The sequence below is a fragment of the Serinus canaria genome, chromosome 2 (genome assembly GCF_022539315.1).
Source record: "Serinus canaria isolate serCan28SL12 chromosome 2, serCan2020, whole genome shotgun sequence".
Taxonomy (NCBI): domain Eukaryota; kingdom Metazoa; phylum Chordata; class Aves; order Passeriformes; family Fringillidae; genus Serinus; species Serinus canaria.
In genome coordinates, this window is record NC_066315.1 from 68,301,013 (window position 1) to 68,320,341 (window position 19,329).

At 34.5% G+C, this 19,329-nt stretch overlaps 1 protein-coding gene across 4 annotated transcripts in view; it reads right to left on the reverse strand.

Annotated features, from left to right (window-relative positions):
* Positions 1–19,329, reverse strand: part of EXOC2 (exocyst complex component 2) — a 491,144-nt gene that overhangs the window by 19,190 nt on the left and 452,625 nt on the right. For all 4 annotated transcript variants that reach the window (XM_050970538.1, XM_018926318.3, XM_050970537.1 and 1 more), the window contains one exon: positions 16,717–16,858. In XM_050970538.1, the coding sequence (XP_050826495.1) occupies positions 16,717–16,858 (142 nt within the window). The remainder of the gene's footprint in view (positions 1–16,716; positions 16,859–19,329) is intronic.

Here is a 19,329-nt window from a genome sequence, read left to right on the forward strand (position 1 = left end):
CTCCCTTGTTCTGACTCACTAGTATTTTTCAAGTTGATTTAAAAAAAGTTAATAATTAGTAGCTAATTATTAGTTAATAATTAGTCAAAAACCAAATAACAAGTAGTGCAAATAATGGCTTTCATTCACTCATTGCTTCTGTTTTGCCCAAAGAAATACAGACACCACCTCTTAATTCTAGAGAATTAAATGGGCATTATCACATTCAGTAAATTCCTTACTTCACAGTAAGATTTATGCAGTCTGATTAATAACACTATTTTTACAATAATTTTACACAATTTTTATAATCACGCTCAAAGGTTTTTACAACCTTTGAACATGACTATAAATATTTTTTAAAATATGTGCATAGTATATTAACAAACAAATATAGAAAATACCATAAATACCATTAAAAATAAATACCATATAAAAGAAAAAGGTAAGTTAGAGGAAAGTAATTATCTAAAACCAGTCTAGAATGAAAGACATAATTACACCATTTACAGAATTTTATGGATCCATATGATACATCTGAGCCAAGTTAAATGTCACACAACTGCTCCATTGTCATTAAGGAACAAAAACCCACTTAAAAACAGGGACTCCAGAATCTCATTTCAATTTAAACAAGAATGTGAAATTTCTCACCAGGCCACTTCCTGCTATTGCTGGAAACATTCCCTCCTTTAAACAGAGATGGATTTCAAGGTACTGTACTGAATGTTGTTTTGAAAGTACATTAAGAAGAAAATGTGAACGTGTAGGCAAACTGGAAACTCTCTGGAGAGATTACCCACTTATTTAACCACATTTCCTGTTTTTTAACCCATTTGTCCTAATTCAGTCCTTAGACTACTGACAAAAATAGATACAAGTGTGCTATAAATAGTTCATTAGCAGGTTTTTCTCAGTAAAACTGAAAATGTTTTGATTAATCTATTGTTCTTACTAGCTCCATACTAATTAAACAGTGAATCAGATTAATGTTTTCTTGAAATTCTTGTCTGCATAGCTCATGGTAATAATAAATATAGAGTGCCTTAGGAATTTGAGAAAAAGTCCCGAGAACTAATAGTGACCTAAAAAATAGCTATCAATAATTGAAATTTAATGAAGAAATTACTGGTAACCTATGCGGCAAAGTGCTTTTACAAACAGCAGTTCTGAAGCAAAGGAAGAGGCTGATCACCCAAATCCACAACCTTTCTAAGTAGTCTGAGATCTGAAGGCCCGAATGCTACATCATTGAATTAGTCACCTTGCACTCATTTTCAGCCATGGTAGTGTGTTGACCTAACACAGTGAATGTCATTTGAAGAACCTGACAAAGTAGCCACAAAACTTATTTCTAAAATATTAAAATGTGAAGGCTTTTCAGATTTATGTTACCTGTAGTTTTTGAACTACTTTAATTTAATCAATCAAAATTATGTCATGACATTCAAAGAACCTGAAAGTTTCTGTGCTTCTGTTGCCTTGGAGTAGCAGGAGCTCTAAAGATTGCCAATAATTTAATTAATACCTTTGTCTATGCATTAACTTCAGTCTGCAAGAGGAAAACACCAAGAGAATAATACTGGTTCTATACCTTCCTGCATAGCCCAAACAGAGATATCTTTAAAATTGAAGCTGCTGAAGCTCTTCTGAACTTTCTGCTACCCCATTCAAAAACCACGGCATGATCTGAGGGATTGTTGAAGAGGTCTACCCAATACTGCTGCTTTCCTTACAGATATTAAACTCCACTGCTTCTAGGATAGTTTACTTTATTATTAAGAAGGAGCAAAATCTGTAAATGTCAAAGACTACAACAGAAAATGCAAAACCCAACAGTGCTTCATTTGGGGAGAGGTGTTTGCTAGCATCAAATATTTAAAAGAAGAGTAGATAGCTGAAGGCCAATTTTATATGTATGCATGTTCTTGCAAGGATTTTGTTCAGAGATGGATTTATTTTCACTTCTTCCTCCAAACACAGTAACAAAGCACAAAGGGCATTTTTTAAATGCAGACATGAAGGTCTTGAGCAAAAGATGCTGCATGCCATACTTAGAATTGAACCATGAAGACTCTCAAATTACTCAATTTATTACATAATCAGCTAAATTTCAATCTACTAATCAGGTAACAAAGAATATAAATGGTGAAAGAACAACAAACAAAAAAGCCCCAAACCCCATAAACCAAGAATTCTAATGCACTAATGTAAAAAACAACAAAAAACTTCAGAGGTTATAGCCATTCATACCTCTCCATCTAAGCATACACCAGTTTCAGGTCACTCCCCACTGGTAAAGAAATGCATTGATGATCATTAGATGAACCCAGTACTTGAGATACATTATCCACAGACATTTGTCTTTTTGTTGTTGTCATTTAAATAAGAACAACATGGTCTGGCAGAGTTACAGCCTTTACAGTGCTCTACAAGTGCAATGACCAATGTGTGGTTGTAACACATAAAAGCAACCTGGTGTCAGAACAAGAATATAAACACTTCACAGCCAACAGTGTGCTGCTCTATAGATTCAGCATTACTTAAAAAATACCTTACCACTTCTACTTCAGCTTTAACAGCTTTGGGGATGCTGAGCCTTTTTTTTTTGTTGTTGTTGCTGAATTAAAGTGGGTATATGTTTGACTGAAGGGAAAACCCGACAGTAGAAATTAATTACAACTATTAGATATTAAAGTAGGTGGTTTGAAAAAAAAATTGAACTACAAGAAAAGACATTTCACTCAACAAAAACATAACATCTAAACCAAACCCATTTTTCTTCCTGAATGTTAAAAAAAGCCAGGTTCTGAAGAATGAAATTTATGCGTGAGACACTCAGATATAACAAACACTCCTTCTTGACACGAAAATGAATACATCTAAGGATGACTCAGTATTACCTGAACTTTATCTACCAGCAATCCATTTGCTGTAGAATGCTGCTTCATTTTCCAGAAGAAAAATTGTTAACCAATTTCTTCCCTCTTCCCCCCTTGATTTTCAGCATATAAAGGTCATATGTATCTAAGTATGTATCTATCACTACATTTCCACTATAAGAATAATTTTAGTGCTAAATGATTTTCTTTCAATAAAGCAGAGACTACTTATAGCCAACAGGTAAAAACAGTGTGCTGAAAACAGGGTACATGTCCCTGGTATGACTAGGTTTCTACTGATTTTAGCAATTTGTAAGACAGGACTGTGATCCTTCTCTGTGTGTCCAGGAAATGTAATAGAGTGGAAACTTAATGGTTCTTTCCTGGTCACAGAACTTTCTTAAGTTTCCAAAGTTTGTAGGCGAAAGAAACACTGAGGCAAAACACAATATTGCACGTAAGAGGGAACAGACTACAAAGTGAATATAAATATTTGCTATGTATTGGACATATTTTCAAATAGCTGTGGGCATCAACAGTTTTTTCATGAAATAAAGTTAGATTATGTTGACCAATGAACTGCTCTGCTGCTTAAAAGCTGTCTTCCTATTTTTTTTTTCAGATTTAAGAATAATTGAGAAACTGTGAAACAGACCAGCTGGTGGGTGGTAGACAAATGAAGGGTATCATCATCTTGTAAAACTAGTGCCTACATACCTCTGAAGCCTGGCACTCACATAATTTCCAGTACTGTAACCTGTTTGCCATTTATTTTGCTAATTCTTCACAAGTGAGCCTCTTAAGGAAAAAACCTGAACAGTTGTACCCCTTGACAACTTTGACATAAGCTTCCAAAAGTCTGAATGTAGTAACTCATCATACCTGGGGGTCCTTGCCACTCCCAGACCTGTCTCGCTTTACAGAAGAGAAGTCACACATACCGCGGTGTCAGTGGCGGTCAAAGCCAGCGACATGGACAAACCCCTTCAGACTGCCCCCAGAGGTCCCCACACAGGAAGACTTATGTAATGACAAGAATGCCAATTTAAAAAGGTGTTCCACAGATAAAAGAGTGTAGCTGTATTCACCCCATAAAGATACAGGATGACCAATTCAACAGGAAAAGCCAGTCACTCCTTTAATTGTAAGGTACACTAAAAACCAACAGCTCTATCAAAACTGAGAACAGTTGAATCCAAAAATCTCAAGCAGTATTTCCTTTCATTAACACAAACCAAGCATAGTCGGCAAGAATATTCATTTATTTCTTTCAAACACATCAATTTTAAGGCACCCTGAAGGTGTCCTTTCATGATTTTATAAAACCTAAAATTATTAAAACCTTTCAAAACACAGACTCACTCAGGAAACTGTGTGTTCTTCTCATAATTCCTTAAGTCACTGGTACTGTAATAACAGCCTGTCAAATGCAAAATGACAGCAATTTCATAAATGAAGAATGGGCTTAGAGATATACTATGTTTATGAATTTACTTTGGTTGTCACTCAAATATTATTATCATAAGAAATGAGAAAACTGAAGTCAACTGATCCAAAAGAGACTAATTTCACAAATAAAGTGTTTGGAACAATACAGACACTTATAATTTTAGTGCCCAGTTTTGCTCCGCATGTCTCTAACCTTCAAGTTACTGAAAAAAATTTATTTACCCATGAAGCATGTCCTGCATTTCTGCATTTATTAGAGTGACTTACAACAGATATACTTGGGTAAGTAAAAGAAAAGGCAAAATTGGCAAGAGAAAGTATAGACCTTTTAAACCACTTTTTTTTAAGCAAGCAACTTCAAAAGTGGTGCTTTGAGAAAAAGCTCATAAACAGCACTAAGATGCACAATCTTCATGGTTTTACAGTACGTTTTGTTATTAACATTGATGATTTTTTTGAAAGATGCTATTTCCATTGAATTATACAAATGTATAATGATAACAAGCAGGTGGCAATGCATAATATAAAAATCCCAATACTTCTGGAACCTGATTCTGCAAAGGTCTGTGAGTGTTCGTAACTCAAAAAATGCAAGCGCTCACCACACTGAAAAAAAGCACAGAACCTGTTCTTAATATTTTTATGTATTTTCTTCCAAATTGCTTTGTGTACCAATTGTATGTGAAATGCATGAAAGTATATGAAATTTTTATTTGTCTTTAGTAACTAAATTCAGCAAATTGGCAACCAAATCAAAGCCACTATATTAACTTACAAACACAAATTGGGAGCAGTATTTAGTAGGCAGGATGGAAGTATCGAGTCATGGGAAAAAGCTGACTGAACAAAGGGACTCTGATTACAGATTCAGTGGATTCTTAGGAAAATGTGGTAGGAGGTTGTGCTCTGCTTCTTTTCACCAAATTCTCAAATTTGATTTCTATGGCAAAATCTAGTTTTTGTTTGTTTGTTTTTTTCCATAGACTTGGTAATTTGGGATGACCTTGAAGGGGTCATCACCATTTTGCCTTTCAGCCAGCTCTTACTTCTACCAATGTACATACTTAAAACCTCTAACACGTACTGCAGTCAAATGCACAGAGATCAGCATATCAGCACTCACAAGAGTATACCTTAAATTTATGGCAAAAAATGTCCTAAGTTGAATTTTATGTATAGTTTTACTTATCTGTCTGCTCAAATAACCAGTGAGTTGGAACCAGACAACAGCAGCTTTTTAGAGACATTACTGCAGAAAAAGAAAATCAACCAAAACCCCAACAACAAAAGCACTCAGCCCAACCCCAACAATCAAAACAAAAAACCCCACCACACCTTACTATCTTCTAGTCTGCTATGAAAAAGGAGAAAATGAGAGAAAATCGCTGTAGGAAACATACAGTATTTGATGAGATCACATATTAATCCTATTTATTAATGTGAAGGTGAGAACTTGCACTGATTTCCAGTGTTACTATTTCACTCTTTTTCACTTCCAAACTTCACTGAATCCCTATAGCATTTTGAAAAGGGCATGGATTTGAAATGAAGAATGTTTCTGCATGACCTGAACAATAGATTCGTAAAAATTATTTAATCCAAAATCAACATTTGGAAGCTATCTTGACTCAGGAGTGACCCACAATAACTGGAAAGCTTAAGACTTTTCACAGTTCAAAGTAAAGGCTTTTAATATTTTTGAATTACTTCAACTGCTGAACAAGCCCAACACTAATTTCATCCACACATCAATAAATTTTAAGTGTTTCATTAAATTTAAATTGCTATTCGCTGTGTAAAGAAATTTTAAGCTAATGAAATGTTTTTTATTACAATGGATTTGCGGTACAGTTAGGAGCCAATCATATTTTCCCACTTAAAAAGTAAGAGTTCAAGGGTTTGATAACTTGGCTACTGAGAGAATATGCTCCAGGCTGTATTTTGTATAGAAGTTTTGTATAGAGAAGGCTGAGGCATTTTTTTACACTAAAATTGTTAAGTTAAAAACACGCACACACCCTTGGGCAGAAAGTGTTACGTAGTACTGAGGAGACAGCTTTTCCTCACTGTCCTAGTAGGACTCTGCAAGTCTGGCCAGTTGCAATGTTCATTTTGGAGACTATTTTCATCAGTGTTTTTAAAATGTTAAAAACAACAGCATCCTTAACTACTGCATACATTCAGGGTTTAGAAAATTATAGTTTTTTACTACTCTTCCTTTATCATAAAATCAATATTATTTTTATGCTTGACCATAGACCCCTGACACAAAACTTCAAACCATAACTGACAATGTGACTGACAGGAGGCTCACTAAGGGCATCAAGGTTATTGGACCTCCTCTGCTGTGCTGTCTGAGGCAAATTCAAGATATTTTAAGATTACTGTCTGCATCTGCACAGAAGGTAGTATAATGCTGTATTTTATATGGTCCTTGAGGAATCTCCACCACAAGACACTATGCACCTTTATCAGGAGAGATCACTGGCTGTTATGGATTGTTTCTAAAGAGCACCTACATGCTAAAAGTTAACAAGACAAAACCATTCTCTAAGCAGGACAATGTGAATTATAGGAACTACACAGGCAGCTCCATGCACAGAAAAATCAGGTAATTTTGACAGAGCTGAGTTTATTTGGACGAATACCCAAGTTTTAACTTGGGACTTTCTATCTAAATATCACACACAAATCCCTGATCCTTTATAATTTCAGCTAGAGGACTATGACTTAGCTACAAACACCAGCAAACCAACCTGTCCTACAGATCAACCTTAAACGGGAGGCACATTCACCTATGAATATGTAACAACAACACAATTAAGTTTCACAAATATTAATCATGACCTGCAATTGCTTCTTGATCTCACAGTGTTCCCATGCACACTGCCTTCTGAAACCGTGATGATGACCCCAGTAAGATCTGGGTAAAGATTGCCAGAGGGACTTGGAAACAGCTCTGGGTAGAAGAAGAGAGCAGTCACATGACCTTTCAGCAGCTAACACTACCCAGCTGCATATTCTGAGAAAAAGTGCCTACAATTAGCACATCTGTGGAAATAAATCTCTGAAGAAAGATAATAAATCCAAGTAAAAAAGCCTAACTAGGAACTCCAGAAGGGATCTGATACCATAGTTTGGGACTACAGGTAATTTTACTTTTAATGTGACTGACTTTTGCCACTCCAGTAGTTTCATTACACATCAGTTTGTTAAACATTGCCACAGAAACTACCTTGAGCATTACCAAGAAAATAAAGAAATCTGGTTTCTAAGAGTAACAAATGAAGGAGCAGTCTAACACCTCACTCAAACACCTCATTCACAGCCAAGCTTTGAATTTATTTTGGCTTATAATCCAACTAGTAATGAAATAAAAACCAAGTAATAGTGACTATCGACTTGTAATTCTAAGCTTTTTTGCCTGCAATCTTCTCATACCTCCCTCACCTCCCAAGTCTTAAGTTCCAGCTTCCAAATCCACCTGAACCAACCCCATTGAGTTCGTCCTCTCACACACTTCCATTCATTCATTTCTGTTCAGTTACCTAACCTGCAAACCCAACCTGCCTGTGCTCCAAAACTGCATCATTCCTTAACATTGGGGCACCCACAGAATTTAGTAAATCAGACAGGAAACATAAAGATGCCATTTGTGCCTGTCAAATGCAACATAAACATGAAAGCATTCACTGTGCCAACAAGCTAGACCATGGAGTATTGTTTTGTTGATGACACAATTTATTACTACTTTTGTTTTATTGAAAGGGCTGAGACAGTACAAAACTTGTGTGGATATACCCTCATTCGTGCTTGTAAATAAGGAGTGCTGGAAAAGAGGGGAAAGAATGCCTGCCCTTTCTCCTCTATGCATTATCATTGATTCCAATCTCCAGTTAGCTTTCTGCTTTAAGCAATGAAGGGATTAGAGCCTATTACCAAAGACAGTCAAAAATACGAAATGATATTAGAAGATTTTAAGTGTTTCTCAAACAGTATGCTTGAGGGGTAAAAAAATTTAGGCGTCCTTGTAACAAAATCAAAAACAACACAAAACAAAGGTAATTGACATTAACACATGTCCTCACATGACAGAGGCTGACTGTATAAACAAGAAAATGCTGAACTGACGACAAGTATCATACAACTTCCTACAACTGGCTAGTCCACAGAAGACAAGTCAGAAGAGACTTCTGACTTGTCAGACATGCCTGATAAGTAAGTTCTCTGAAGTTATAGTAACTGTAATGTCATGCAGGTATAAGAGTGACTTGTCATACCATCAGTTAAAACAGGTACTTAAGCAGACAATTCTCAAGCTAAAATACTAAGCTGCTGTCTGACCAAGGAATTACAGCAAGACTTCATTTTAGAAGTCTTTAGTCTTTAGCAAGGCACAGACACATAGACAGAAATGCCACAAGGTACCCTAGCAAGAAGTTTGACAGGTAAAGCCAAAGAGAAGCTGAAAGAGTGATGGACAACAGTCTAGTAAACAACTACTGACAAGGCTTAATAGCAGAAAATGCCATAAATCAGAACCGCGAGTGAGGGAGAAAATGTGAAAAGCAAGAGGAAGCATAAGGTATAAACCAGATAAGATACAGATAAACTCTACTGAATGCTCATACATGTGGAGTCTAGAGGCTGCTGAGACCAGCCAACAAAAACTTGAATCACAATTAGCAGCAGAAAATCTTGCATGCAAGAAGCTGGAGAAGCACAAGAAGATACCTAATAAAGTCAACATACAAGTGCAACTCAGTGTGTAGTAAGTAGGAACTGAAAAATGTGATGTCTCTCCAGGATGGTTTCTAATGGGAGTTCTGTAATAGTCAGAACTTAAAGGTAACACGTTGGCAGAAACTACAGGAAGCTGAAGGGCCATTGCCTTCTTCTGTTGCCATCTTTTGCAAGGACAGTGCATTTCATTTCTTCAGATACAATAATCCTTAAAATTTTAAATTCAGACACTAATATATTATGACAATACAATTTTGTGAGAAGTGAGAAATAGAAAGAAACCTAAATGCCTCAAAGTGAAATTGAAGAAAAAATTTCAGGTTAAAATTTCAGGTTAAAATAAAATTACACAAGTGAAAGTATTTTGAAACATGCATTGAACTTTATGTGCTTATGTTTCAAGCAGCAAATTAATTTTTTACAAAAATGGCAAGGCTACAATATGAGGGCCCCTGACATAATAATTTTGGTACATGATACTACTTTGCAAAGAATTATGTGTAGTACAACAAATGCAAGGACTGTAGTCATTCAATGCATGGATTGTCACACTTGCTGATCAAATGGGTAATTTAAAGATGAATGAATTCAACTCATCCTAATACAAATTTGATTGTTATATAGTTGGTATTTCCTTACTAGCAGCACAAACCATCAATTTACTACTGTATGTTGTAAGAGCAGTTAGCTTGAGTGAAAACCAGCACATTTTAACTGGACTATTTAAAGACTGCTGTGTATAAGAACCCTCTTGTGTCATAAACAAACTACTAGCATTTTGTAACAAAAACCCCCAAACTGACAAGTCCTTTAGCAACTTCATTTGCCAGTACAGAAGACTTCTTTCCCTTACCGTTATATGCAACTGACCTGCAAAACATAGTTTTCTTCCTGTTCACATACATGCACATCATATCCCTGCATCAAAATGCAGGAATCAGAATTTGGCCTTAGTAAAGCATAAAAATTCAGAATAATTCCTAAAGGCAGGACATCAACAATTTGAGGACTGTTGGAATTTAAATTCATCTACCTGATGTAAGTAAGATAATTCTGAAGCCATCCTTTTAAATGGTTAGCAGAAATCTAAAGGGTTATAGAGATTTCAAACAAAACTATTTTGCACATTTCAGTCAAAAAGTAATTGCTTATTTCTAACAAAAAAAAAAAGGAAAGAAAGAAAAAGAAAATGATTTGTACTATATCCAAATGTTTTTAAGATGTAAATGCACTTGTCATCTTTCACGTAAGCAGGGTGCTAGTGCCCTAAATTAAACAAAAGAAGAAAAGTTAGGGTTGACAAGTATGTCGCTGCGTAACTACAAATTAAATATGCCTTTTGATATTTAATTTTTAACTGCTGAGTACCTTTTCATCAGGCTATTGGCATTAGAAGTTTTTTATTAGATTATTAAATTAGACAAATAACAGACAAAAGATGTGACAAGTATAAAAAACCTGATTTAGCAGATGTGACGCACTTAATCTTTTACTGTGATAGTGGCATTTCATATATTTGAAATGTTTCAAACAATGATCTCTTAACACACCAAAGAGGAAGAAATTCAGATATAACTTGACTATATTCAATTTATGCCAAGTACAGAATGAATATCTAAAAACCACAATCACCTTTCAGTTGAAAGTGCGAAATCACCTAAAACTTTCAAAGCAATGTGAAATTTTAAATACCTCAAACCCCCCTGAATATCTGACAAGACAAGTGAAACACAGAAGACACATATTTAAAAAAGACTGTTAGAATGGCAGCTGAAAATCTGTATGCTTCTGAACTCTGAGTGAATGCTGGCTAGATTGCACAGCAGCCTGCATTTCAAAAACAATTTATAAAGAGATATCACCATTAGCTGAATTGTTCAGAAAAATAAGTGATCATCGACCTTTTTTTGTGGTAAATAAATCCTCACATACTACTGTCTTACAGAAATTAATACAGTGGTTGCAATATGTAAACAAATTAAATATAATCAAACTTGCTATATTATGAAAAGTAATTTGCCATTTGCATGCAAAAGTTCACATTAATATTCTAAAAGACTAAATGCTCACATACTACAACTACCTTTGCTTGTATTACACAAACATTAATACACAGAAATATTTTCCATCCAAATTCAGAGCAAGCACCTCATTCACTCTCCAAAAGTCTATAGCCTTGCAAGTCAAAAAGATAAATTTTTTTAATATTAAAAAATCATGCAAAAATATAAATAAAAAAGGTGCCTAATTTTGTTACACGACTAAGACATAACTTATGTATTTTATATTAGAAATAAAAAACCCACAACAAAACACAATTTACTATCAAAAGAGATGTATGAACAGGAACAAAACAACCCCTTGAATGTTAAACTATCAGATTGACCAGTATACACAAAAAACAATCTAAATACATACTTGGCAACTGATTAACACTATGTTTCCTATTGTTCCTTTCATCTCTTTTAATTATGTTAATAACGTAGAATAAATCAGAACAATGTTTCATACAAGAGAAAAGAACTAAACTAGGTTTCACTGCTGCTGCATGTTAAAATTGAAGTCTGTCTTGTAAAGACTCAGAAGTCTACATTGAAATTAAAGTGAAAACTTGAATGAGTTATTTATTAACAATAAATCTAATTAAGTTAATAAAACTGCCTTCTAACACCAGCAGTCACACCTTAGATCAAAATAAAGAGCCAAATATAAAATCACTTTGTGCACAAGTTCTGACATTCAGATCTTTCTTACTGAAAAGCACATGCACGTTGAAAAACTAAACAGTAAATGTTTTAGTACATAGGCTAAATGAAAGTTTGCCCCATGCAAACAATTCATTCTTTTTTATATTTAAAACTGTAACAAAAAGCACATGTATTAGGAAATATTTAATAATTATAGGACAATCGCTTAAATGAGCAAGGCATAAGCTTCTTCCACACTGACAGAAGCAGGGTACCATGCTTAAATAGTATATATTTTTCAAAGCTAGCTCAAAAGGCAAGCTTCTTAATTTTTTTCAAAACTCTTCTTCAGAACCGGTCATTTAATACAGTTCTTCTCATATTTGTATTTTCCTATGAATTTTATGATGCAAGAAATTGTTGTCCCCAGTACTTACAGCCAAATGCCTGCAGAGCTGCCAAGGATAAATAGTGTCAAGGTTTTTGGATAAGATTTTTGTGAATAACTTACAAGACTTCAGCTAGTCAAATTAACCATGAACGTTCAAACAGACAGGATTCAAAGAAGGTGGTTTAAATATAAAGAGAAAAATGTTTAAGTGAGTTATTTACATGACATAGCAGTTTCTGTGGACAGAAACCTACCTGTACCTTTTTTTCCCCACCCAGATTATGCTTCACTCACTTCTCAAATTCTGAACAGCTCAGGATAGGTTTTTGTCTGTATCAGTTCCACTTAATTTAAAAACCAGTTGTATTTCCAAATCAGCTGTCATTTTATGAAACAAGTCAAGTGCACTCATGTGGGAAAAAAAATATTATTTAAAGACAGAATTATAAATTATTGCATTTGTGTAGTTTTTTTTTGTGCATAATTTTTACTGATATGGAAAAGGAAACAAACCAAAACCAGACTGGAAAACAGAATATTCTCTTACTGCATTGCTCTGCATGGCTCAGTAACAATACTGGCAATAAATATATGAAATTTCTGTACAGGAAATTCATATGGATTTGATTCATTCTATATCCTGATGATATAGACCTTGAATTTTGACGTCCTAATTCTCAGAAAGAAACAATGTTGATAACACTATCAAGGCAAAACATTTAGGTAATTGCTGTGCTACCCAGTGGTATTGCCTATATATAGCATTGCCTGTAGTGTACTCCAACTATACAGGAATTCATACAGAACTTCTGTTAGCTGTGCAAGGAAAGTAATCAGTAATATTAATAGGCTGTTATCCCTAGAGGATGAAACTGCAAGATTGAGGGGATTTCTTAAATTACACAGTAGCCTCTGGTAAACTCACGTGTCTAGTGAGTATCAGATTTCTCTTTCCTTTTGTTTGCACTTCAAGCTTGTCTCTTGTTTGAATAATCCTGTGCAATCCATTTATATTTCTAAATAAATATGGATTAATTCTATTTAATTTAATTTCTAAACTCTACCCTAATTTATGTTTTTAACTTGCTTATCCAGTCCTAGTTTCCCACCTTGCTCCACCTCCATTCCTTGCTTGACACCAGTCTTCATCACAAGTTTTTTGTTCCAGTCTCTCCCTCTCTTGCAGTTAGATTATTTCCTATCTCAGCATTAGCATCCTCCTCCTGAATAATTCCATCTACCCAAAAGCATTACTTCCAATAGTCCAGATCAGGTGGCCACTGCAGAGAACTGTTCAGAAACAGCTGTAGTGTTGAAGCTCTGGGACTGGACAGGAAATTCACCACCATAAAATTCTTCATCTTGTTCCTAACCAAATCAGTATTTTCATACGCACATTTTCAAAAACGTCCTTTGCAAAAGATGTGTCATGGCATCAACATGCCTCCAGTTCTGGTCAGATTTTCAATGACCAGATGGCTTGAAAGTTTCACACTGAATGAGGGAAGTAATTTACGTTTTTCCTTATCTTTTACATATGGGCAAATTGATGTTTTGACCTCTTTCCCTTCAGAAAAAAAAACCTGCTCTTGTCAAAATTCACCTTTTTACTATCATCACTAGTCCTATTTGAAAGCTGATGCAGAAACAGCACATAAAAAAACTTCATGCCAAAAACTGATGTCCTGGCAATCATCCGGTAAGGATACAACGCTACACATCACTGATAGCATCACTAGGGGACACAACTGAGGCCTAAACAGTTTGCCTTGCCATGCTTTTTTCTTCTTTTTTTAAAAAAAAATTAAGACTTTGAAAGTCAAAATCCAAACCAGGGAAATGAAACAATGCAAATCTTAACAATTTGCAGACATAAAGATTACTGAAAACAGATAATAATTTCCAATATACAATTTTTTCTTAGCAAATCAATATGTCATTGTTTAACAAAGCCTTGAGTGAAAAATGTGTTTGACTCCAGTTAGACCCACTCCTCATCGTATGCATGGTATTTCAGTTTAATAAAGTAGGTATTTTCAATGCTGTTGGAGATTAAGTGTAACATAGAGTTTTTTTTGTTTTGGGTTTTCCTAGAAGGAAAATAAAAAAGATAGCATGTCTACTGCAGTATTAACTGCATTGTTTAGATTATATATGAGTATATTTTCTCAATTAAAATCTTACAGTACAAATTAAAGTTGTTTGTAAATACCAGTTTATTAATAAAAATCAATTATATGGCTCTTGGGTGATCTTTTTTTCTTTTTTGATCAAATACTGGAAAAAATCTGATTCTCATTTGCTCCACAAGAAGGCTTTTTTTTCATCCACTCCTTTTCAATTACACAGTTTCTCTACCTTCATGAAGAGGTTACCTATTAATCACTTACTAATTTTATTTTCAGAACACCAAATATTTCCAGGGTCAATGAACTATTGCTATAATCAAACAAACTGAAGGACCTCAAAGCTACTCTTTGTCTGGGTTTTGGCTGGGATAGGGTCAATCTTCTTCCTAGTAGCTTCTATAGTATTTAATATGAGAATAATGTTGATAACACATCCATGACTCAGGTGCTGCTGAGCATTGCTTACACTAAGTCAAGGACTTCAGTTTCTCACGCTGCCCTGCCAATGAGTGCGTGGGGATCCATGAGAATCTGGGAAGAGACACAGCTGGGCAGCTTTCACTGGCTGGCCAAAGGATATTCCATACCATAAGACATCATGCTCAGTATGTAAACTAGGGGGAAAGCTGGCTGGGGGCAGGCTGGGCATCGGTCAGTTGGTGGTGAGTGACTATTTTTCATTTGCATCACCTGTTTGTCTTTCTTCTTCCTTGTGGTTTATTTATCTATTTGTTATTTTCCTTTTTATTAAAATTTATTATTATTATTATTTTATTTTAATTATTAAACTGTCCTTATCTCAACATATCTGTTTTTTCAATTTTTCCCTTCTGATTTTTTCCCTCATTCCACCAGGGCAGGACAGGAGTGAGATAGCAGCTGTGTGATGCTTAGTTGCTGGCTTATGTTAAATCACGATACTCCTATACCAGTAGTCAGCAGAGTTAACATTTAACAGAGGTTAACTAATTGGAAAGGTAATTAATCATCAAGGTGGAGAAGCACAGAAGTAGTGTCTATATATTCTTTTTTTAACATGTCTAGCTAGAGGATTAATAAAAAAAGCCCTAACAACTTTTGTACTATTTTAAATTGGCCCACACTATGATATGCAACCTGAAGAGGTGTCTCTAAAATTCACTGTCTTCACTTAAATTTTTGCCACAGTAACAGTGAAAGTACATTAAACCAAAAATAAATCGGACAACAAGAAGGCTGAGGCCTACCTGTATTAGAAATAAAATAATCCCTTTAAACAAAGAAAAGACGAATTATCCTAAAAGTCGAATTATCCTAAAAGCAATGTGAGCCTAGAAAGTAGATTCCAATGCACTAGATAAAGAAATGAGCATATAAAAAGCTGACACAATGCCTTGGTTAGCTGGTGGCAATCCAAATGTGCCAAGTGAAAACATACTTCAAATATGATGACAAGTGATGTATTATTCAGAAACGTTTTTGAATGTGCAAGATGAGTATCTGTTATTTTGGCAGTACGTTGTATCACAGTGTATATTCTGAGCACAAAAGTATTAACAAGAGATGGAAAACACACTTTTATCTAAAGTAATAAACTTTAAAATCCTTTTGCTTTTGTGCAAACAAGCACCTGCAGCTCTTGATTTACAGATTACCAGTGTAATTACCTCCATATCCAGTTTTTAAGTACCACTGAATTTTTACTAAGTCTGCCACATAAAACTCCATGAAAAAATCAAAACAAGAATGTACAAATTGATTAGGACAAGATCACCTTCAAAATGTCATGTACTATGTCACTGTAACTAATTTCTACTTGGTATTAATCAGGCATTTATGTAATAAGGAATTCAAATGTATCAATTTTGCACAGGACAAATTAGATGTTCAAAGGACCTAAGTGTGCGCAGTATTCACTATTGCAAAAACAGAAAAAGGCAAACTCATTTATATATTATGCTCCCTCAAAACAGAGGACATTAAAGCATTTAAATAATGACTAACATCTCAGTCATTTAACCACCTTATACCTGCCCTTTGATGGTTTACCATTCTTTGCTGAACTACTGTTATAATACACATTTTCTCAAAATTTTACCATTTGAGAACTGTAATTACATCTATTAGCAAAGTAGCCAGATTCTATTGGAAAATATCCCAAACTACCTCAGTGAATTTCATAAGAAAATAGCAAAGATGGCTTTTATAATTCCTTCTATTATATACAAGCAATGAAGCAAAATAATCACAAAAAACAAGTATTAAAGAGATTATCAATAATGAAAGCAGCTTTAATCATTTGGGGGGTATTTGAAAAATGATTTAGGAATTAAGTAAAGTCTCTGAGAAAGAACTCATAATGAGAACATGTCAAAAGTTAAAAACACAGACTAGAAAAAAGTTTTTAATTGTACAGTATATTTTAGCTCCTATCAATCACTGTAAAATTCATTTGAATTTAATAAGCAGATATTTACCTGTTGGAATGAGACAATCTTTCCAATCAAAATATCCTGCATAAATGCCAGGTTCTAATGACCCAACTATTGGATCTGCCTTGAATTCAATGTACATTTCAAACAGTCTTTGATCCAGCTCTTTCAAGGATTCCATACTAACCTAAAAAATTAAACAAAAAAAAAAAAAAAAAAAAAAGGAAAGAGAAAGAACATAGTAAATAGTCATTAACTAAAAGAATTTAATCACCTACCCAAAAAATAACATCTTCTTTAATTTCATCAAAAAGCAGCAATTACTGACATATTTCAATTCATAATTATGTATATAAAAACTTCAAAACTTCCATATTATCTGTCCATCCTACCCAGTATATTTTTTTTTCCTGATTGTATTCAGCAGTAGACATTTTCATGAAAAATACAAGGAATGCCTAAGCAGGCAGATCATTCAGGAACTGTCTACTGGCATGATTTTTTTTCCTGCATGTCAGGAGGTCTTTATCTTGCAAAGTAAACAACTGAATTTAGGGAATGCTTTAAAATATACCCATAAAAATGTCAATCCTTAAACAAGTTTTTTGTATAATACTTTAGATGTATCAATTTTAATTTTACAATTTCTCACTATATTATAAAAAACCCATTATTTATTTAGAAGTCTCTGTCTTCTGAAATTGAACCTATGGACTTTCCCTCTCTACTCCAATAAGTGTTTGTACAACAGAAGCAAAAGCTGCAGCTCATTAGCATCTGTAGAACTCTTCTCTTTAACAGCTCTCCATGCACTTCTTTGTAATTCTCACAACTTAGCCACACTGAAAGCTAAGGGGACAGGGACAGTTTGTTCACTGTATCTCAACAACTTTAAATTTTTTACAAGGCTTTTTATTAAACGAAGGTACCCCCTGTAATTATAGCTCCTACAATGATTCTATAACACAATGCATATCACAAAATGTTGAAGCAGAACACTAGTATCTAAACATGGCAATGGATGCTAAATGCAAATATAATGAAATGAAAATTAAGATCAGAATCTCATGTGACTTCTGCTGAAATGTTTTTGGCTCTATAAATAAGAGCTTAAGCAACATAGAAATAAAGCTTTTAAACTAGTGGTAATTTTCCTCAACAATTAGGGGAAAAGGCAGGCGTGCACACACACACACACACACACACACACACACACACACACACACACACACACACACACACGTGTGTGTATGAATAACAATTTCCAGAAGTAAAGGGGTTTAAAAATAAGTTCTGCTTTAAAAACAGGTCTCTAGATCAGACTGGGATTTCAGAAAAAGAAAGAAAGGACTCCTTATCATCCCTTTCTGAGGATTTAATACTGCAAACTGTAGAATAAGGGTTGAACCTTATTCACTAGAGGGATGTCTCTAAATTGTGCTCTACTCTGGTATGTCTACGTTGTTAAAAAAAGAGAAAAATGAACTGCAATATCTGAGTCAGGAACAGAAACAGAGAAGCTTTCAGGAAGGAGATCACAAGTCTAAGGGAAAACAGTTCTTATTGAGGCCAAAGCTGATGTTAGGAAAGTTGGGATGGTGAAGCTGGTGCTCAGAAAGAAGAAACACCACGACTTTCCTGATTTTCTAGGTGGTGAACCTTCTTTAATTTGTCACAAGAGGATCTCTATCCCAAAGGAAAGCTCGCTATAAGGCATAAGAAGATCAAGGTTATTTTCTTCTTCTTCTCCTTCTACCTGACTGCCTATTTTTAAATAGAACATATTTTAAAAGGTACAGATATACCACACTTTTTTCCTCTTACAAATGCTTCATGACATTTTTCACTTCAATTTCTTATGATTAGGGAGAATAACAACCCTTAGGTCATTCCTATTTAGCTTGGAACTAGCAGGAAAAGCAAGTTTGAGTGCAAAGTCCCTGCACATATGCACCCATTCAAAGAATCTGTGAAACAACTGCTTCAGCGCTCCTCAGCAGAGCGTTTTAGAATTAAGTAATTAGACCTTCCACATTTGCACAAAAGATCATCTGCACATTCAATACAGGTTTTTTTGTTTCATACAAGTTCTCTCCAACCTGTTTCAAGTTCAATACACAATTAAGATTGTGGTAACCTGGTTTTTCAGTTGGTGGAAAGATTGCAAGAAAGAATGAACAATTAATCTAAAAGTAATTTTGAGCCCAGTATTGGGCAGAAGTCCTTAACATTCCCTGTGTATACCCATGTCCCTGATCCTCAAGAGGGCTAAATGCTTACAAAAATAGACAATTCTCACATTGTTGTCTTTCTGCTATGAACATCCCTGTGACTACAGTTTTCAATTCTTGCATAAAACCATTTTGAGCTTCTACCTTTTAAGGTTATCTAATTATCAGAACTGTGGAAACAACATTATTCAGAAGCTTAATCAATAAGCTTGATGAATTTTATGGGATACATTTTTTTTCTACTTCCTAAATGACTAAACTGATGATAAGTTGAATTAAAGAATCTCCACAGAGAAGTACAAGAGTCATGAATATGTGCCAAGGTAGCATGTGCTAAAAGCACAGTGAAATGTTTGGTTGCTTTATGCAATTTTCTATTTGGCACACTAAGAAAAAAAGATTGAAATAATTTTCATATAGAATGCAA